General features: G+C 40.3%; 1 protein-coding gene across 1 annotated transcript in view; it reads left to right on the forward strand.

Moving 5' to 3' along the window:
• Window positions 1-22,713, forward strand: part of LOC122718743 (nuclear receptor subfamily 2 group F member 1-A) — a 72,804-nt gene that overhangs the window by 9,042 nt on the left and 41,049 nt on the right. Inside the window, exon 2 of the mRNA XM_043944043.1 lies at window positions 1,145-1,294. Coding sequence (XP_043799978.1) covers window positions 1,145-1,294 — 150 coding nt within the window. The remainder of the gene's footprint in view (window positions 1-1,144; window positions 1,295-22,713) is intronic.

The following is a 22,713-nucleotide window of genomic DNA, read 5'->3' on the forward strand; positions in this document are numbered from 1 at the left end:
AGAGAGAGAGAGATTCGTATTTCTAACGTGTGTCGTTAATTTTTTCTTTTCTTCTCCTTGGATTACATTCGAAGCTTATATACTCGAGAGAAAGATAATTAGAAAGAGAGGAAAGAAAGAAAGAAGATATTTAAACAAGGAAGAAGAGAACGAGAAAAAGATGATTAGAAAGAGAAAGAGAGATTCTAACGTATGTCGTTAATTTTTTCTTTTCTTCTCCTTGGATTACATTCGAAGGTTGTATATACTCGAGAGAAAGATAATTAGAAAAAGAAGAAAGAAAGAAAGAAGATATTTAAACAAAGAAGGAGAGAACGAGAGAGAGAGATTCGATATTTCTAACGTGTATTGTTAATTCTCTCTTTTCTTCTCCTTGGAAGAACACATTCGAATCTTATATCCTACATTCGAAGCTTATATACTCGAGAGAAAGATGATCAGAGAGAGAGAGAGGAAAGAAAGAAAGAAGGTGTTTGAACAAGGAAGAAGAGAAGGAGGGTGAATATGAACGTATGATTCGATTTAACGAGATGGCGCGTGACAGATAGACAGGGGAAGGGGGAGAGCGTTAAACAGGTTAAAAGTGGTGGTGGTGGTGGTGATTCGATCAACCTCGACGTTACGATTCCTGCGAACAACACGGGCAAATGGGAAACTCCCGTTGTTATTAACACTCGTCTTCGTCTTTATCGCTCCTCCTTTCCTTCCCTCCCTTCCTCTTCTTTCTTTCTCCATTTTCCGATACACTGTTCTACGCCTCCGACACGTGTCTTATCTTCAAAATTTACACGAATACGATCGCGTACGTACAGAAAATCGATCCTTTCGTACAAATTTCGAACTCGTGAAATTTTTCCTCATCGATTCCTCCTCGAAATTTTCAACGATGAGTTTTTCAACGACTTCATTTTCCTCGCCTTCTTTAAAATCGAATCACCGAATTTTTCTAATATTCTTAATATTTTCTTCCTCCATTCTCCTCTATTCCTCGTCTGTTTTTTTAAAATCCCTCGTCGAATCGGTTCCAAGCATATCGCCTCGGCCGCGGTTCGACGAAAACCTGGGAAGAAGAGGTGGAGGAGGAGGAGGAGAACGGAAGGAGATTTTTTTTTTTAATATATCTTTCACTTTTGCCTCTTTTTAGGATGCAAAAGCTTCTTCAAGAGAAGCGTAAGGAGAAACCTAACTTACTCGTGTCGGGGGAATAGGAACTGTCCCATCGACCAACACCATAGGAATCAGTGCCAGTTTTGTCGATTGAAAAAGTGCCTGAAGATGGGCATGCGACGGGAAGGTACGTACACCTGATCGTAAAATCATTTCGATTGCGAATAGGAAGGGAGGAGGGGAGGGGGGAAGGGGGAATTTTCGCCGAAGCGAAGAATAGATTTGAAGGAAGTGAGAGAGAAAGAGAGAGAGAGAGAGAGAGAAAGAAAAGAAAGGGGAGGGGGGGAGAAGTATTGGCCGAGTCGTACGGATCAAAGTTCAACGAGGCGGAAACGCGTTTCTATTTATTTGCGCCTCGCGCGCCGGGCAAAGGAGGAGCGACGGTGTTCGAGCATCCTTGGAACTCGTCGCGCTCGAACGCGGGAGAGACAAGTGCGCTTATTTATATCCGGCCGCGCTCGAGTTCCTCGGCCCTTCTTCTCCGCTTTCGGCCACCGTGTCGATCGCGCTCGGATCTCTCGAAGGGGGAGGGGGAGGAGGGAGGAGGATTTGCTTTCGGGGTTGCTCGAAACGGGCGAGATTTTTTTGAATTTTTGGAGATCGAAATTCGAATTTTCTTTCTTTCTTTCTTTCTTTCTCTTTCTCTTTCTCGTCGCGCGGAAAGAATGTGCCCCATTTTTTTTTTCTTGTCAAAAAGTCTTCGAAGTTCAAATCGTTTTAGAAATTTTGGGGGGATTACGAGAGCGATCTTTTTTTTTTTTAGTTTTCTCTTCTAACTCGAATTTAATTAAGTTTGAAATTGAATATTTTCCGTCGAAAGTTTCTCAGAATCGATCATTTTCGAGGAAATTTTGTACGATTAAGAGATTTTCTTCTACCGTTTTTTTCATCTTGTTTAGATTTCGATTTCGAAAGCTTCTATTTTTACTATCGAATCTTCATCTTCTTTGAAATCGAGGCTTTGAATATCTTGAATTTTCGAATGCTTTTTTCATTCTCCTGTCGAATTCCTTATCTTTTTTCAAAATTGATCAAAATTTTCAACGATGAGGAAAGTTTCTTCTATTTTCCTTCTTTAGAATCAATTTTTCGTTGAAATTTTCAACGATGAGGAAACCCTCTTCCTTTTTTGCTATCACGTGGATTCTTCGTTTTCTTTAAAATCAAATCACCGAAATTTTAAACGATTACGAAAGCTTCTTCAATTTTTGTATTCCTTGTCTTTTTCAAAATCAACCCCTCGAAAATTTCAAACGATCACGAAATTTCCCTTTATTTTCCTCACGTCTTCTTAAACGTTGACTAAAGTCATTTCATGCTCCTTCGAATTTCTTTGAAATCAAATCGTCGAAATTTCGAATATCTTGAATTCCTCGCCTTCTCCAGAATCAATTCTTTTTTCGAAATTTCCTTTCATTTTCCTTCAAATTTCTCATCTTTAAAATCAAATTTTTCAATTTTTGTATCGAATTCCTCATCTTCTTTAGAATCAATCCTTTCGTCAAAATTTCCAATTGCGACTTGAACTCCTTTCATTTTCCTTTGAATTCCTCACACTTTTTTTAAAATCAAATCGTCGAAATTTTGAATATCTTGAATTTTTGAATGCTTATTCCATCGAATTCCTCGTCTTTTTTAAAATCTTTTCAATGCTCTCATCGAAATTTTCAACTCGAGCTCCTTCCATTTTCCTTCGAATTCCTCGCATCTCCTTTAAAATCAAATCATTGAAATTTTAAATATTTTCATGCTTTTTCAATTTTTGCATCGAATTCCTCGTCTTTTTTAAAATCAATCTTCTCATCGAAATTTTCAACTCGAGCTCCTTTCATTTTCCTTCGAATTCCTCGCATCTCCCTTAAAACCAAATCATCAAAATTTCGAATATCTCGAATTTTTGGATACTTATTCCATCGAATTCCTCGTCTTTTTTAAACTCAATCCTCTCGTCGAAATTTTCAAACTCGAGCCCCTTTCATTTTCCTTCGAATTCCTCGCATCTCCCTTAAAACCAAATCGTCAAAATTTCGAATATCTCGAATTCTCGAATGCTTCTTCCATTCTCCCGCCTTCATCAGAACCGATCCCTTCGCCGAAATTTCCAACCGATTCAACTTCAGCTCCTTCCTCCATTTTCCTCCCCCCCCACCCTCCCCCTTACAATCAACCCTCGTCGAAAATCACCTCAACGACTCAAATCACCCCCTCTCCTCACCTTCCACCCTCACCTCGACCCCTCCGCCCTCCCAACCTCTCCAGCTACCTTTCATTCCCCCCCCCTCCTCTCTCATCCCGAAAAATCCCTTTCCGGGAAAAGAAGCAACTTCCCACCCCCTCCCCCCTCCCCCTCCACCTCCCCCTCCCCCCTCGAGCTCGCCTTCCGCGCGATAACACCCCGATAACCCCGCGCGCGCGCCTCGCCCAGGTGCACCTCCCCCCCCTCCCCCCTCCTCCAATCTCACCCCCTTCGAGGAGAGTAGAAATTCGGAGGAGAGGTCGGTAGGAACGATTCGACTCCCCGACTCTCCGACCGCGTTCGACCGACCCCTCTCTCGACCCGCCCCCCCTCCCCCTCCCCTCGCCTCGCCTCCAGATACCATCTGACCTTGTTCGGGGCGTAAGAGAGCGAGACGGTCGTCGACACGAGCCAACGGTCACGGATCCGTGCAAAACTTGCCGATCCTTGGATTACACGCATCCTCGCGAGCGTGCATCCATCGCGCCGATATAATCCTTAATCCGTGCTCGTATTCGTAACGGTGAAAGAAGGAAAGGAAAGGAAAGGAAAGGAGAGGAGAGAAGTTTGGAAGAAATAACGGAGTAATAATAATTCAGGGATTAATTCAATGTAGGAAGGAAAGGAGATGGAGAGGAGAGAAGCGAAAGTTGTTGTTCTTGTAATAATAAAGGAAAGGGTGGGGGGGGGGGTTCGATGATGGGAGGGGGGGGAGGAGGAAGGGTGTCTCGAACCTTGAACCTGGAACCAACGCCGCCGTTGATGGAGGAGAAGAAGAAGAAGAAGAAAGGGAAAAGCGGTTGGAAGGACAAACCTTTGCTCGCGTTTCTCCTCTTCTTCCCACGGCGGCCAGCCGTCTCTTCTCCTCTTGCCCTGTCGCGGCAACGTCCGCTCATTATCCGGAATGATGCATGCCCTCTTCCTCGCCGCTTTTTGATAATAATTCGAGACGTTTCACAGAGGAACACACCTCGTCCTCGCGCCGGGCACGCAACTAAAACTATTCTACTATTTCTTCTTCTTCTTCTTTTTTTTTCGAGGGGAAGGGAGAGGAAGAGAGGATGGAGAGAGGTGTAGAGGGAAAGTGCGCTTCTTGGTTCTTGGAAAAGAATCATTGTTGGCAAGAAAAAGGGGTGGTTTACCAATCCAACCCTTTCTCGCTTCGATCCTCCTTCGAACAATTTTTCAATGCCAACGAATTCGAATTCTTCTCTTCCCTATCCCCTTATCTCCTCAATCTCTAAGCTGAATTTTCGAAAATTTCCTTTCCCTCTTCAATTTCAACCTTCCCCCCCTCTCTTGGTTGTTGCATCGAGGGGCGAATTATCGGGGCAGAATGTTGGTCTCGGGGGGCGGGAGAGAATAAAAAGAAGGAAGGAAAAGAGGAGACGAGAGAGAGAGGGGGGTAGCGTGGAAGGCAAGAAAGAAGGCATCGCGGAGGAGCTGTTTCGAGGCGGCGAGCGAGCGTTGCTCGGCCGAGAGGAGAGGAGAGGAGAGGAGAGGAGAGGAGAGGAGAGGAGAGCCGCGGTGAAACGGGACGAGGTAGGGGCCTAGAAGAGGCGTCGGGGGGGAGGAGGGGGCCTGGGGCGAGTCGGTGGTCCGAGGTCAGCGGGGTGCATGACCTTACCTCGGGGGCCCCTTCCTTCCGTGGGGCCCCCGAGGCAGACAGGATGCGCTCAAGATTACCCCGCAGATACTGTCCGCGATGATTACAGAAATCTAGGAAGCCGCTCAATTTAATTAACCCTTAATTGCGAGTGGCCGAGGGGGGAAATAAAGGGGGGGGGAGGGGGAGGGGATACTTTATTTCCATTCCTCGTGCGCCTGCGAAAAAAAATAATGAAAAATTCTTCACCCCTTTCCTTTCTTCCTTGCTTCCTTTCAACGATGCAAGAAGACATTCGGATAATCGAATTTCTCATCTATTCGATGAAACTTGCTTGATATGTTGAAATTGTTCGATAGAATTTCCAAGATCGATTTTTATTTTCATTTTTGAAATATGGGGGGAAAATCTCTTGGATCTCGATACCATTCCTTCCTTTCTACGACATATTCGCTTCTGAATGATCTTTTTTAATAAAATTATATATTTTCGTTGGATTTGTAAATCTTAGTTTTCTTGAAATTCTTCGATCGAATTTCATTGGTCCATCGATTTCGAGGAAACGTGTTTCGAAAATTTAAAAAATAAAAACCATATCTTATTTCTATCGAAAAACTCTTTACACCCCTCCAACATCGTTTCTACTCTTCGATCGAAAACGCGTTTCGAAAAATCATCCGATATTTTCACTATTTTCACTAAAAAAAAATTAATTCTCGAATCTGTCTTGGATCGAGAGCAAAAAAACTCGAGAGAGAGAGAGAGAGAGAGAGAGAGAGAGAGAGAGAGAGAGAGAGAAGGAGAGGAATCGAACGGGATCGATTAAACGCGGAAGAAATAATTGATCGCGCCGGTTGAATCGGTGTTATTAGGGAACCGGTATACGGAGGCCGATATATCTGGCTAGGCGAGGGTAGAATCGGTGTGGATTTCACTTATCTCTCTCTCTCTTTCTCACTCTCGTGGCTTCGAATCGCCATGCTGCGCGGCATGCCGATGCAACGACGACGATGGCCATTATAGCCGCATTAACTGAAATTAGACATTGTTTCCCTTGGAGCTGGTCGGAGCGATGCAACAATGGGAGGACGACGAAGGCGGATAGCTCGAACCGACGGTTCGGGGCAAACCAAAATGGATGAGAGGAGGCGAGGAGGGAGAATGCGAAAAAAATCCGTCGAGAGGAAGAGAGAGAGAGACGGAAGCTGGATGGAGAAAAATTACGCGAGAGGCTAACGTACTGACTCGAGGGTGGAGAGAGGAGAGAGAGAGAGAGAGAAAGAGTGTGCAAAGTCTACTAATTTACCTCTTTTCCATCTCGTGCTCCAACTATCTGTCTATCTATCTATCTTTCTTCTTCTTCTCTCTCTTTCTCTCTCTCTCCATACTTTCCTGCCTTTGCCCCTCCCATCCTCCGAGTCCACCTTTCTCCCCAGTGTACGCCGAGAGAAGAGATTGCCGATATTACGGCGGGGTCAGGATCGTGACTTTAATCAATTAGCGAGAGGTTTCTCAGACCCGGGAAATGATTAGTAATCCGACTGACGCTCGATTCTTGATCCTCCGCGCACCACGGCCAGATTCTTCCTCGGCCGCCGATATCTCCTTCTCGAGTTCTCGAGCGTATATTACACGAAACACCGGGTCAGATAACGTCGGGTAGTGAAGCTCGGCGGTTGCTCGGTCCCGGGGGAAGCTAGGAGGAACGAAAGGCCATCGAGCGCCGTTTGATAAATGCCATCGTCTGTCAGATTTTTTTCTCCCCCCTTCGCCAATCTCGTATCTAGGATAGCGAAGCCTTCGATAAAACCACCACGAGTGACCGAGTTAAAAATTTCGAGTAGAGTTGTTGTTAAAATTGTTAAAATGCTTCTCGAATTTTACGTTTAAAAACCGTAGCTTTCGTTACGGTTAATCCGCTCTCGCATCAAGGATGCGAAGCCTTTCGATACAGGCGCCGCTAGCGGCATTAGAAGTAACAAGTTCTAAAAATTTCGAACAAACTTATTATTAAAATGCTCGAATGTAAATGTTAAATATATCACTAGCGATACTAATTAGTTAAAAATTTCGAATAAAGTTTATCGTTGTTAAAATGTTCGGATTTAAACCTTTATTCGTAGCTAATATACGATTAATTCGCTCTTGGATTTTTCTTTTGTCAATCTTGCCGTGTATCTTGGATCTAAGACGTAGGATGCGAAGCCTTTCGATACAGGCGCCGCTAGCGGCACGATTAACAAGTTCTAAAAATTTCGAACAAAGTTATTATTATTTAAAATGCTCGAATTTAAACGTTAAATGCATCACTAGCGCCACATCTAACTAGTTAAAAATTTCGAATAAAGTTTATCGTTGTTAAAATGCTCGGATTTAAACATTTATTCGTAGCTAATATACGGTTAATCCGTTCTTGGATTTTTCCTTCGCCAATCTTGCCGCGTATCTTGCATCTAGGACGTAGGATGCGAAGCCTTTCGATACAGGCGCCGCCAGCGGCATAACCAACTAGTTCTAAATATTTCGAACAAAGTTATTATTATTAAAATACTTGAATTTAGTTTCGTTTATTCGTAAGTATTACGGTTAATTCGCTCTTGATCGTTTAATGTTACCACCAGTTATTAACGAACGATTGAGATATAACTTTATTCCGAACTAATTAAATTTTACCCATCTATGCTACCCTATATCTATGTATAAATCGTACGAAACGAAAATTTTCACGACAGAAGATTACGAATAATATTTTCTCACGATCTATTTACGTTTTTACCGAAAACAAAAAAAAAAGAAGAAAAGAAAAAGAAGCTTATATAGTAATTATTTTGTTTCACATATTTATTTGGACTTCGATGAAACGTCGATTTCATGGCTTTTTTTCCTCTCCTCGTATACCTCTTTTTCAATTTTACGTTAGATTTTATTATTAATCGTTCGATCAGAAAAAATGAGAAAAGCGTTCGGTTGTTTAGAGGAAGTAAACTCGGTTCGACGACGAGTAACTCTAGTAAATATAATTTATTGGATAATTTATTATCCAGATAATTTCACTCTATTATTAACCATATCCATTTCTATCGCTCGACAATTTTTTACGCCACGCGTTATAATTTAACTCGATTCGATATCCTACTCGACAAAAGTAAACACATGATTTTGACAATATATATATATATATATATGAAAAGCGTTTAACAAGATAGCGCATTTGCTGTATACGGAAAAATCCTCAGATATTTTTCCTTGCTATTAATCGCGATTTCAACGAGCCCTTGACTCGACACTCGATTCGAGGGAGATAAAAATATGGATTAAACCAGAGCCGTCCGACAAACGAGAGAAACCGTAAAGCGCCGATTGCGACGAATACCTGTCCCATATAAACGACTTTTCACGAGATTCATTGTGGCAATGCTCACGATCAACCTCACCTCTCATTCGCCTAAATTCTTCTCTCCCTTCTCTCTCCCCCCCCCCTCTCTCTCTATTTTTTTTTTCTTCAATTCTTGAACAATTTTCGTCTCGAGAGAGGCAACAATTTTACGTTAAAGATATTTCTTAACTTAACGCTTGCGTTTGGATTCGAACGGCGACAATATTCATTTACGATTATAGTAGAATAATATAATGTCGAATAGATTTTCTTATCTCGAATTGGATCGGACTGCACATTCACAGTCCGATTATTCGCAACAGCCGTCGCGATAGAAATAAACATTTTCAAAGTTTTCGAGTTTCGTAATCGACGAAATTCTCTTCTATTCGTAAAGAAATTGACGATAGAGAGAGAAAGAGAGAGGGAGCAGCGACGAAGATAGAGACGAAGCAACGCGTTACGTGGAGTTTAAGATGCGTTATAAAGCTTTGCTCTCGACTCTCGAAATAAGAAAGACGAAAGATATTTCACGCGTGATACTCGTTTCCCCCCTTCCTCTCCAGAAATCTTTTCCCTTTTATAAAAAATATCAAAATCAACGACGATTAAACGAATTCGACGAATTTTTCTTCCCCTCGTACGTGAAATATATAATATATATACACAAAAATTTCACGCAAGTCAATCGTTCGTGAATCATGAATACAAAATAAATTTTAACTTCAGAGGTCAGGATAACGATGTCCACAAACATCGTATTATAATCATTCGGAAAACGGAAAACGGAACAACTTCGACGTCGTTCTTCGAAGTTTATTTTTGGAACAATCCCAGATCGCGGGAGGGGAAGGAGAAGGGGGGAGAAAATGAAAATGGTGGCAGACGGTGCCTCCCCTCCCCTCTCCTCTCCCCTTTATGTTTACGCATAATCTCTTTCCGGGGCATTAAAATATAAAGTTGGACTTATTACCATGACAAAACTGTCGCCGGGTCAAGAGTACCTGACACCGTTTCGTGCGAGAGGGGGGAGGGGGGATCGGAGGCGATCGGAACTCGGCCTCGTTATGCATATTCAGAACGGTGCAAGGTCCGCAACACCGTTGCTCGCGTGTTACCCTTTGTCCTCCTCCTCCCTCCTCCTCGCTCTCTCGTCAGCCGAAAGCAAAATTTTCCTTTTTCTTCCGTCGCCTCTTTCAAGATCAACGATGAATATCCTTTTTTCTTTTTATTATTAATCGTCGATCGTCGTAGTATATTCGTAATAATCGTGTAATAATATATTCGTATCGATCGATTTCGAAGTATTTGGGTGGGATATATCGGGAGAAGGGAGGGAGGGAGGGAGGGTATATCGGAGGCAAGGAACACGGAGAGAAACGACGACGACGACGACGACCTTCGAGACCGAGTGGAACTCTCTCGCGATCAGAATGTGAAAGTTCAACTCGGAAAAGGCGGTCAAACGCTACTACGCTTAGTCCGCTTTGCGCGCACCCACCACTCGCTCGCCTCTTTGCGCGTATATATATACATACATATATATATATATATATATATATTTAGGTATATTATATATATGTAAATGTATGCACATAGGCGTCCTATAATTCTTTTTTCCTCTCTCATCCTCTTTCGCGTATCTTATGCACAGATACACTTTGACCGCTTTGGAAGCGTTGGTTGCCGTTTTCCTCTTTGACCTTGCGCCAGGCCCGCGACCTCCTCCTCGAAATAGTTTCCTCTCCGAGAAATGTGAGATCGAAAAATTCGATGTAGATTAGTGCTTCTTTTTTCCGTTTCCTCGATTTTTCTTCAAGGCACAAAAGCGACGACAGTCGACAAAAGGGGAGGTTAAACTCGATGAATAAAACTCGAGACCAGAGTTCGAGCTCGGAATGGAATGCGAAATTTCAATCCTCTTTTTTTTTTTCTTTTAGAATTCGTTATTCTTCCTCCTCCTCCTCCTCCTCCTCCTCCTCAACTCTCGCGTATTATATTCTTGGAAAACGTTATCTTTCGGAAAGAAGGATTCGAATTTTGAATTTTGAATTTTGAATTTTGAATTTCGAATTTTAAATTTTGAATTTTGAATTTCGAATTTTGAATTTCGAATTTTGAATTTTGAATTTTGAATTTCGAATTTCGAATTTTTCCCTCGATCGAGAGGCGCGTTTATTTATTTATTAGAGGAGGGAAATCGATCGTTCTTCGTGGCGATCGCGGCGGCAGAGAGAGTGGAGAAGAATCTGGGAGAGCAGAGGAGAGGAAAGGAGGTTGAAATAGGCGATTACGGGCGGAAAAAGGATGAAAATATGAACAGCCGTTAACTCGTAAAACTCACCTGCGTTGCATCCACTGCGAACCAGTCCCCCGATAAACGTGGGCAGATAGAGCAAGTTAGCCGTCGTAAAGAGTTGGGCGAACCGATTTCCGAGTAGATACAACAAGTTATTTTTCTCGACGATATTCTATTTATTACTCGTAGGGATCGCTTAAGCTTTCCACGTGTCTTTTCGAGAAATTTTTGAGAATTTTAATTTTCTCGCCTCTCTCTCTCTCTCTCTCTCTCTCTCTCTCTCTCTCTCTCTCTCTCTCTCTCTCGTTCCAACGAAAAAAGTATGATCGAGTTTGGAATCCTCGTCGTCGAGTATTTTCGTTCTAATAAAGCGAATGAAAAATTTTTTATAGAATATATAGAATATAGAATATATAGAATGCCTCTAATAATTTTAAAACTTTATTTTTTCTCTCGTTTCAATGAAATGAATTATCGAAATGAGAAAGGAAAGGAATTGTATCTCTACTCTTGCAATAATATAATTCGAATTAAATATTGAAAAGTTTCAAAATTTGAAAATCCATTTCTCTCGTTCGAAGTGGTTCTCTTATTAAAAGGAAGGAAAGGAATACTGGTTAAAAATTTCAGAAAGTGATATAGTGTTTAATAGTATGTTCAATTCGAATTATCGAAAAATTTCAAAATTTCAAAATTTCAAAAGAAAAGAAATTCGAAGTGGTTTCCTTATTAAAAGGAGGAACGAAAGGATCAATCAAAAATTTCAAAAATTTTTCATATATTCTTCGTAGGTCTTTTTCTTAGAAATTTTAGAAATTTTTCGAAAAGACACGTGGAAAGCTTAATCGATCTCTACGAATAAAATAAAACTCTTCGACTGTGTCTCCAATTTTCTAAAAATGTAATTCGAATTAAATGTTATTAACTATAAAAAATTTCCTCTCGTTTTAACTCGAAGTGATATTTTTATTCAAGGGAACTGGCGATCAAAAATTTCAAAAACTTTTCGCATAATTCGAATTAAACATCGAAAAATTTCAGCACATTCCTTTTTTCCTTTCGAACGAGGAAAGGAACGATTCGTCTCTTTCTATTGAAAGGAGAAACGAAAGGAACTGACGCATCAATCAAAAATTCCAAAAACTTTCCGCGTAGACTTCAATCGCCTCCAATCTTCCAGTAATACAATTCAATAAATTTCAAAATCTTCCTTTTTCTTTTCAACAAGGAAAGAAACTCTTTATTTAAAAAATTCCAAAAACTTTCCACACAGACTTCAATTTTTCCAATAATATATAATTTCCAAAATTCGAAAAATTTCAAAACCTTCCTTTTTCCTTCCAACGAGGAACTCAAAGTGAAACTCTTTATTCCAAAAATTCCAAAAACTTTTCAAAAACAGACTTCAATTTTTCCAATAATATATAATTTCCAAAATACAATTCGAAAAATTTCAAAACCTTCCTTTTTCCTTCCAACGAGGAAAGGAACTCAAAGTGAAACTCTTTATTCCAAAAATTCCAAAAACTTTTCAAAAATAGACTTCAATTTTTCCAATAATATATAATTTCTAAAATACAATTCGAAAAATTTCAAAATTTCTCTTTCCCTCTTTCTCTCTCTTTTTCTCTCTGTTCCACTCGTGCTGCCCTCTTTAAAATCAAAAGGAGGAACGGAAAGGAAGTGGATAAAGAATGGGAGAATATCAAGGATTTCGGAGGGTCGCGGCGCGAGTGAATCACGTTCCGAAAGTGGATGAGCGGGCGGAGGGAGCGAGGGGCGATTGGGAAAGACAGTGGGTCAAAAAGTGGGGTCTGTCGGCCGCGCGCGAAACAAGGACATCCGCGTAAGAGGAAGAAATTCTTTCCTCTTCCAGGAGAGACTCCCACGCGAGCGTCGTCTCTCCTCTTCCTCGAGGGGGGGCCCCCTCACGCGTGCCCTCCATTTTCCCCACAACGCGAACCGGAACGAATTCAACAGTCGCCACTTCCTCCTCCTCCTCCCCCTCCTCCTCCTGCGAGGAAAGGTGTTGTTGTTGCGTTTACGTTTATAGTTGCACACCTCGAAGAGAATCGCACGCACGGCGAAGAAGAAGTTGGAATACGAACGAAATTAAGATTTATTATAGTAAAGTGTTACTGCGAAACGAAGTTTAAAGTCGTGGTATGGAGTTAATTGGAATAAAAAAAGCTCATTAATTGGGATTCAGTTAATTAGTCAATTTGGCACGCGCGAGTTGCACGCAATTATAAAATAGTTTCAAGATAAAAGTAAAATAAAGGTTAACAGTTAGTTTCTTGCCATCAGGGCAAAATTTTAACGTAATAATAATTGGGAGTAATTGTAATGAAAAAAAGGCCGAGGGTATTATATTTTAATAGGTGATTAATCGAAGTAGTTTTATTGCGACGTATTTCAAAAAATTAAATAAAAATAAGGAAGGATATATCGATGGTTAACTCGAGTTCAAACGAATCTAATTCGAACTAGTTATTAAAGAATAGATGTATCTAACGAATATATCGAGCAAAGGTTAACAACAATCTCTCCGTTTTGAAGTAAAACGTTAGAAAGAAACGTGTTAAGATCGAGCGCGAGCAATGTATTCCGTCTCGAATAAACGAAGGAACGTTAGTTGCAAGTTGCAAACAGGTCGTTCGAGAAGTGGAACGTAGAAAAGATGGAAGAAAGCGTGTTATTAATATTCCAGATCCATTTCATAAATCGTCGTTTCTTCCATTCATTTCGATAGATCTCAATTCTCGTTCTTTCCTTTTTCTCTCGAAACATATATATATACATATATATATTTCTCGCGAAGTTGCTCGCATAACGCAAGATCGTGAGGCATCGAATAGCATGCGAGCGGAGGTCTGGCCGCGAGCAGGCACCGTGGGAATGTTAGGCGGGCCCACTGGCCGCTGCCCTCTCTCCTTCCTCTTCGCTCTTCCTTCCTTTGCCTCGACCTCTTCTCCTATCCGTTCTCCTATTTCTTCCTTCCCCCCTTCCCGCCCTCCCCCCACTCATTCCGTTATTGAACGCGTTTAACCACACTTACGCGCAACTTTTTTTTTCTTTTTTTTTTTGTTTTGTTTATCAATATTCACACGTATATACACTTGAGACTTTTCGCAAAAGCGATGAAAATTTCATTCGTCATCCTTGTCCGTCTCTCTCTCTCCTTTCCTCTTATTTCGTATCCCGTGCGTTCAACTTCTCTCTTGCGTAATTTCGTTTAAATTGTTCTTGGAAGTAAGGAAGGACGAGACTTTTGTTCCAGTTGAAAATTTCACACACACGTGTTCCGAGTTTCATCGAGTGATAAATTATCTATCTACAAAGGGGATATACAGGATATAGATTTTTGCTAAAATTGGACGGGTGTGAACGATCGAAGAGAGTTGGAAGAGATTGCGAGCCGCGCAACTTGCATTGCATAGCTTCGCCAGCTACGCGAAATTCTTGCTTCTTTACCTTTGCCAACAGTTGGGCATTAACCCTACTTGAAAAAAAGTAAACTGGTTAAAAATAAACTTGCTTCGACTTAATCGCTTGTTTAAAATTGCTTTCGATTATTGTTATTATTATTATCCTTTTGAACGATAAATCGAATCGAGGAGGTAACTTTACATTCGTATCTTGCTTCAACTATTAAATTTCCCCCTCCCCCCCCCATCACGAGCCGCGTACAATAACATCCAAACACTTACGCAATCACGAATGACGAATAAAATGAATCACGAGATCACGGAATGACACTTATTAAAAGAAAAAAAAAAAAAAAAAGAAGAAGAAGAAAAAAGAAACGAACCAGATTCTTAATAATCTTGTTAAGATTGGTTACCAACGTATCGTCGAATTAACGACGACAGGACGAGTAAAATAAGTAAGGGGGGACGAGGAAGGAGGACGCTCGCTGTCTCTTTCTCTCGAGGAAAGGGAGGGGATAGGATAGTCGAGGACGAGGCAAAGTCGGTAACCTTCTTTCCGGCGAAATTATCATAATGGCTCGGAACAGAAGCATGGCCCGAAGCGACCTCCGCTCGAGTCGAAAACTGGCCGTTGTACGAGATGCATGCGCTACGCTCGCTTTGGACGGGTATGTAAGCGCGTGTGCTCGCCTCGAACCCGACCGAGGTTGCCCTGGCGGGCCACAACGCCGGCTATATACACACACTTCCAATGCCTCTCTCTCACACGGTAATTACGTGACGTATTAATACCAGTTATTCCGCGTCGACTGGTTCTCTTGCCCGTCTCGATCCGCAGGTGTATTTCGGATCTCTCTCGATCCTTCTCTCTCTCTCTCTCTCTCTTTCGCTCTATCTCTCCGTCTCTGTCTCGCGCGCGCACGCGCTCTCGTCTTCCTTTCGTTCGTCTCGTCCCGTCCCATTCCGTTCCGTTCCGTTCCTTTCCGTCTCGTCCCGTCTCGTCCCCCTTCTATATAGCGAGGATTCGTTCCTCTCGCCGGTTTCGCGACTCGCACGTATCCTCCCACGAAGAGAGTACCACGTCTACGTGGCCGCCGTTTAATGGGATAGTTTTTTCTTTTTTTTTAGAACAAAAAACAAGTTTTCGAAGGATGGTGCGCCGCGTGTAATATCCGCGAAAATAGCGTGAATCGGAACAGAGTAAAATTCGGTGGAATTAGGTTCGAATCGTCGATAAAGAATATATTCGCGGAACGAAATATTCTTCGAACGAGAAGAGAGAGAGAAAAGAAGGTGAAAGCGAAGAGGAACGTGCACGATCGAAATCAAATAGTTACTTCGATAATTTATCGCTCGAAACGTAACAACAATCGCGAATAAACGTTATTCGCTTCGAATGAGTTCTCTTCGAAATTTTTAACTACTTTCCAACGGGTTGATGGCCAATTCTGGTCCGGAGCGTGAACGTGTGCACGTATGTTGGCCGGTAACGGGACGACGATACGGAAATCTTAATAGCATCGACTCGCGGCACTTCTCTCGCTGCCCGCCTACTCTTTGCCTTGCCACCTTCGAGCCGGAACTGTTGCCTGCGGGGACGAGCACCCGCTTATTAGCCGTGTAAAAATCACTCCACGCGATGCTGCATCGGCCACGCGATACCACCACCCCTCCTCTCCGCCGATCCTGCGTGCTTTCTCCTTTCTTCTCTCCTTTCTTCCTCTCCAATTTTTCGTTTCCCATTTTTCTCAGGGAATCGAAATAATTTATACGCAAAATTATGTAATTCGATACTCGCGAATAGCAAAAAGTTGAAGTATTTTTTCGATTAATAATTTTTGTTCCTCGATTTTTCTCTCTTTCTCTCCTTTCCATTCCTAATTACTTTCCATTACCTTATCGTATTTTTATCATTCGCAATTACGCATCGGTATTATACATGCTTTTACATGCTTTTTTTCGAACTACTCTCCACGATTACAATTTTAAATTCGTCCTATTCACGATTAGAACTTATTAACGGTGGAAAGAAAGTTTCGTTCAATATGGACGGTTGAAAAACTGAAATGTTGGCAAGGTAAGAAAGAAAGAAAAGGGGAAAAAAGATGGATTGGAAGATGGGGGAAAAAAGAGGAGGATGGGTAAGAAGCTCCCTTCCCATCATTAGGCCGTTTGGCCGCGAGGCCGCCGCAGGGTTTTACGTAGGTGTTTATTTATCGTCGGAGGCCGCACGGAGGAGAATTAGTACCGGCCTGTATAATCTCTATTTGGAGTAATTATCTTGCAAACGTTAATGGATCTTGTTCCGCTCGATCTTGGTCGAGACGTAGAACGGAACGTTCCCAATCCAATCCAAACCCTTCCATCCCTTTTGGATTACATAGAAATCGTTATGTAGAATTTTTCGATTTTCATTGATTTTATCCTTTCGAGAGCGCGACTTTCGAGAATCGTTCTCCAAAATTAACATAAATTCGAACTTTCGAAAGAAAGAAAGAAAACTCTCTTTCAGAGTTCATTTTTCGAGAGTTTTTCGAAAGTAAAAGCCACTGGACGGCTTTTAAGAGAATTTCAAAAATATATATATATATATATTTCGTATTTTTACCTCGATAAATAAAATTTGCAAATTCTGAATTTTCGAAATTCTCTCTCTTTTAATTTCCAACGGAACAAGAGCATCGGTTATTTCGATTTTCCAAGGGATAAGGGAAAAATTGAAAATTTTTGAGGGGATGGAACAAAGTTTGAAGAGAACGCGGAAGAAAGTTGGTCTCCAAGCGGCACGTACGAGTTTACGAGTTACGGCGAGATACGAGATATGTCGTAATCGACGACCCAATGACCTCGTGCCTGATGTTCATGTAGGTCGTCGTCGCCGTCGTCGCCGTGGTCGGCGGGAAAATCGCGAGTGCCGATTTCGACTCGTTCGAATCGCTCGCCTCGACTCCTCCCCCCCTCCCCCCCTTTTACTTTATTTATATTATTTATATATTATATTTTACATTATTTCTCGAAACATTTTACATACCCTTTACACCTCCACTTATTCAGGAAATAATATTTATTTATTTCAATTTTCTCCCCTCTTCGTGAATTCGATTATTACACTCGATAATAATAAAGTTAAAAATGCTACACTAATTAAAATTAATTAAATTAATTATAATAGAAATTATTATTTATTAATCAATTTATTAATATAATTAAATTCTAAATTTAATGCACTATTGTGCTGAAATAATAAATTATTAAGTATTTCTTTTTATAAATAATTTATAAATTAAAGTCCTTTCGATTAATTTAATTTTTATTATAGATGGAAACCGATCCGACTTACGTCGATTTGAAATCATGTAAAATTTTAAGAGTCGAACAGACTCTTTTTAAAAAATTTAAACTATTGCATTTAATTTTAAATCTTAGTTCAACCGAGTCACAATCATCGATTCGATCTATCAAAAAGATATTACGCTGTTATCCCTAAGGTAATTTATTCTTTTAACTATAAATTATAATTCAAAATATATATCTTTCGATTAAAATTATATTAAAAATAATATATATTATTCATATATTATATTTCATTTTATTTCTCGAAACATTTTACATACTCCTTTGCACCTCTCCACTTATTCAGGGAATAATATTTATTTATTTCAATTCCCCCCCCTCCTCTTCGGTTATTACTCGGTTTGGCTCGGCGTGAAAATAAATCCAGGTTCGAAAAAAAAAAAAAAAAAAAAAAAAGAAAAATACACGGTGGAATCGAGCGTGTTGGAAATCTGCATGTTCACGGTTCGTTCGTCGAAATTGACGAGCGCGCGACCGTTCGAGCGTGACGAGAGCCCGCGCGCGGGTCGGATCCGCCTATTGAACTTTAACTCCTCCCGATACACCGTGAAATTTTTGCAATGGAATTCCTCCGAATAATCCTTCCAATCTACCTATCCTCTTCCCGATCGGATCCTCTCCCCTTCTTCCCCTCCACCCAACCGAAACGATTTTCCAACCAAGTTTATATTTATATTTCGCGGATCGATCGATCGAGCAATTATTTCGACGTTCCGTGTAGTCGTCGCGAGGGACTATTTCTCTCCGCGGAGTGGAGTGGGGAGCGGGGAGAGTCTTTCTCCTTCTCCTCCTTCCCCTCCCCTCCCTCGATCGCTTGACCGCTTCGTTCCCTCACCGCGTCGCCATCATCTATCCACGTCCGACGATTTCTCTATGCCTTCCCCCTCCATGTCAACAATATCCTCTCGCAGGGATCGCGCAAGAATGAATTTCCACTCGCGAAAATCATCTTCTTTCTCCTCCTCTTCGAGATTTCGAGGATAGAAAATTTGAAGGAGGAGAAGGAGAAGGAATATTCCGGGGAATATGGAAAAAGAATTCTTCTGGACTTTGACACGCCGGCGTCGAAGATAAACCGTTTATCGCGTTTGTAATGTACGCTTGTCGAGACACGCTTTTTTTTTCTTTTTTTTTTTTTTCTCGCCCCGAGTCTCGAGTTCTTCCCGAGAGTTTCTTCACGAGAGAGTGTGTTTTCGCGCCGATTCGCGGCGACCGTCCCGCGATAACCGTGAACCGGCCTCCCTCCCTCCCTTCCCCCTCTCCCTCGCCCCATTTTTCGGGACAAAAAATAAGTAAGCAAGCGGCCGATAACGATTAATGGCGGACCGACGGTTATCGGCCGACCTTCGACCTCCCTCTCCGCCCCCTTCCCTCCTTCCTTCCTTCGACAACAGAAGTCACGAGGAGAGGAGGGGGGGACGTTGTCGTTAGTCGAGTCGAATTAGACTTTGTTGTTATTGTCGTCGTCGTTGCGCTCGCGTCGCGTTTTTTCTCTCTCCTCTTCTTTTCGGTAATTTTCCTCTCCTCGAACGAGAGAAAATATGTATATATATATATATTCTTTTCACATTGGAAAATTACTAATTCGTGAAATCAAAAGGAAAAAATCGTTATATATATAAATATACAAATATTTCTTCTTCCAAATAAAGTGTTTTTTTTTTAAAACTTTTGAGATTAAAAGGAAAAAATCGTTATATATATATATATATATATATATATTTCTTCCTCCAAGTGTTTTTTCCGAAAGCTTCGAGCGATACGTGTAACGTGAGAAATCTATTAAGGGAGGAGGGGGAAGGGGGGTTTAATCTACAATAATCGAAAGAGTGGAAGGAAAAATATTGCGCAGGGTTGTAAATAAATGGTTGTTACAAAATTGTAGGCAAATATTGAATTCATTCTCCTCGCTTATACGCACGCATTCGCTCTGAGTCGTAATCCTCGAGGCGCGGACAAAAGCTAGGCCTTTTACGAACGTTATACGCGAATAAAATTAAAATACATTCATTTATAAATTTATTACGTATCCATATGCGCGGGAACGGACAGGGAATTCCTCGATTCCACGTTTCTCACTCTCTCCGCTCAATACGCGAATTCGCGAATAGTTTAAACAAATATTTTGTTTTATATCGAACCTCGAATCTTTTTTACGGGCACGAATGTTCTTAATGCGAATTTTTTCTTCTCTCTCTCTCTCTTTTCTTTCCTTCGCTTTTCTATTTTCACCGTTACAACGGATAGAAAACGCGCGAAATTCAAACTCCTCCGTTCTTAATGCAAATTTTTTCTTCTCTTTCTTTTTCTCTGCTTTTCTTTCCTTCGCTTTTCTATTTTCACCGTTACAACGGATAGAAAACGCGCGAAATTCAAACTCCTCCGTTGTTAATGCGAATTTTTTCTTCTCTCTCTTTCTCTCTGCTTTTTTTTCCTTCGCTTTTCTATTTCCACCGTTACAACGGATAGAAAACGCGCGAAATTCAAACTCCTCCGTTCTTAATGCGAATTTTTTCTTCTCTCTCTTTCTCTCTGCTTTTCTTTCTTTCGCTTTTCTATTTTCACCGTTACAACGGATAGAAAACGCGCGAAATTCAAACTCCTCCTCCCTCACGTATGTTTCGAGAGTAAAACCGTTTCTCTCGTCCGATTATCCGGCTACGAATTTCCACGAGCGGATTATTTTCCGCTCGAACGAGCCACGAAACGAGTATCCGTGTTCGGGCCGGCCACGGTAACGGTATCCCGCGCTCCTACACCGGCGACCCAACCAAATAACAGAGTCTCTCGCTCGATCGCAAGGGAAACCTCGTTCGATCGAGAGATCGATGCCGATCATTTTTAATACTTCGAATAATTTCCACCATCTCGAATCACGATTTTTTTTCCCCGTTCGTAAGAGTAAGAGTAATAGATGAAGTATACGAATATAAATGAATGTCTCACGAGTTGGCGAAAGGAAGCCAATGGAAGGGGATGTAAAGTGTATATTTTTCTATTTTTAAATTTCGAATTCCCATTTCCTCGAACGATTTTTTCCCCTTCGAGCAATGTGCTATTATATGTATATATGAGTTAGTAATTTTGTAAAAGGGGAAAAGGGAGCGAAGGAGGAAACGTGAAGTATAAATTTCGCTATTTTTAAATTCCAAAATTTTCACGATTTCTTGAATAACGATTTTTTCCTTTCGAACAATACGGTATTGTATGACAATTGTATCACGAGTTAGTAATTTTCCAATGTAAAAAAGGAAGCGAAGGAGGAAATTTAAATTCCACGATCTCTCGAATAGCGATTTTTTCTCTTCGAGTAGAAGGAAATGTGAAATTTTCTTAAATTTCAAATTCTTATTTCCACCATCTTTCGAATAACGATTTTTTCCTTTTAATTTCACGAATTAGTAATTTTTCAATATAAGAAGGAAACGAAGGAGAAAATCTGAATTTCAAATTCTCATTTCCACGATTTCTTGAATAGCGCTTTTTTCCTTTCGAATGGAATAGAACAGAATAGAATAGAATTAACGAAAGGAAGGAGGAAATGTGAAATTTTGCCATTTTCAAATCCCGAATTCCCATTTCCACGATCTCTCGAATGGCGATTTTTTCTGTTCGAGTGATGTGCTCTTATATCCCAATCTCACGAATTCATAATTTTTCAATGTAAAAAGAAAAGAATGAAAATTTGAATTCTGAATTCCAAATTTCCATGATCCCTTGAATAGCGATTTTTTTTTTTTAATTTCGCGAATTAGTAATTCTTCAATAAATCCAAATTCCACGATCTCTCGAATAATGACTTTTTTAATTTCAAATTAATAATTTTCCAATATAAGAAGAAAGCGAAGGAGAAAAATCTGAATTCTAAATTTTTATTTCCACGATCTCGAATACGATTTTTTTTCTTCGAGTAGAATAGAATTAACGAAAGGAAGAAGGAAATGTGAAATTTTGCCATTTTCAATTCCTAAATTTCCATTTCCATAATCTCTCAAATAACAATTTTTTTTATTTTAATTTCACGAATTAGTAATTCTCCAATAAATCCAAATTCCACGATCTCTGAAATAGCGTTTATTTCTCTTCGAGTAAAAGGAAATGTGAACTTTTCTTAAATTTTAAATTCTCATTTCCACCATCTTTCGAATAACGATTTTTTCCTTTTAATTTCACGAATTAATTTTTGAATAAATCCAAATTCCGATCTCTCGATTAACGATCTTTTCCTTTTAATTTCATGTTAATAATTTTCCAATGTGAAAAGGAAGCGAAGGAGGAAATCTGAAGTCTAAATTTTCCTATTCTTAAATTCCAAATTCCCATTTCCACGATCCCTCGAATAGCGATTTTTTCTCTTCGAGTAGAATAGAATTTCGAATAGAATAGAAAGAAAGAAACAAATGTGAAATCTTGCCATTTTCAACTCCCAAATCCCTATAATCTCTCTCCAATAACAATTTCCCCCTTTTTAATTCCCTTTTTAATTAATAATTCTCTAATAAATCCAAATTCTCTGGAATAGCGATTTTTTGCTTTCGAATAATTAAAAGAAAGAAAGAAACGTGAAATTTTGCCATTTTCAACTCCCAAAATCCCCATTTCCATAATCTCTCTCCAATACAATACAATTTTTCCCTTTTTAATTCCACGATCATTACTAATTCTCCAATACCGATCTTTTCCCTCCCCGAGTAGAGTAAACTTATCCAAAGGACTTAGAAAATCCGAATCCCGAATTTCGCTATTCTATATAAAGAGGGAGGAAGGATACACGATGTCTCGAGAGAGAGGATGTTGGAATTCAAGCGCTGCCCAGCGGGGTGTCGAGCCCTGGCCCCGAAGAAGAACAACCGAAGGGAGCCCGAGACAACCTCTCCCTCTCCCCCCTCTCCTATCTCTTCTCGCGAAACAAAAGCGAAAAAAAGAGAAAAAGACTCGAGAAAGATATAAATACGAATAATTAAAAAAAGGAAAGAAATAATTAAAAAGATATAAACGAATAATTAAAAAAGACGAAAAAATCCCAAATTCCCACGATTTCTCGAATAATTAACGAATAATTAAAAAAAGAAAAGAAATAATTAAAAAGATATAAACGAATAATTAAAAAAACAAAAAAAAAAGAGAAAAAGGTATAATAATTAAAAAAACGAAAAAATCCCAAATTCCCGCGATCTCTCGAATGGAAAACGAAAAAAAAAAAGAGAAAAAGATATGATAATTAAAAAAACGAAAAAATCCCAG

Source organism: Apis laboriosa, unplaced genomic scaffold (genome assembly GCF_014066325.1).
Source record: "Apis laboriosa isolate Shangri-la unplaced genomic scaffold, ASM1406632v1 scaffold68_cov148, whole genome shotgun sequence".
In the NCBI taxonomy this organism is placed as follows: domain Eukaryota; kingdom Metazoa; phylum Arthropoda; class Insecta; order Hymenoptera; family Apidae; genus Apis; species Apis laboriosa.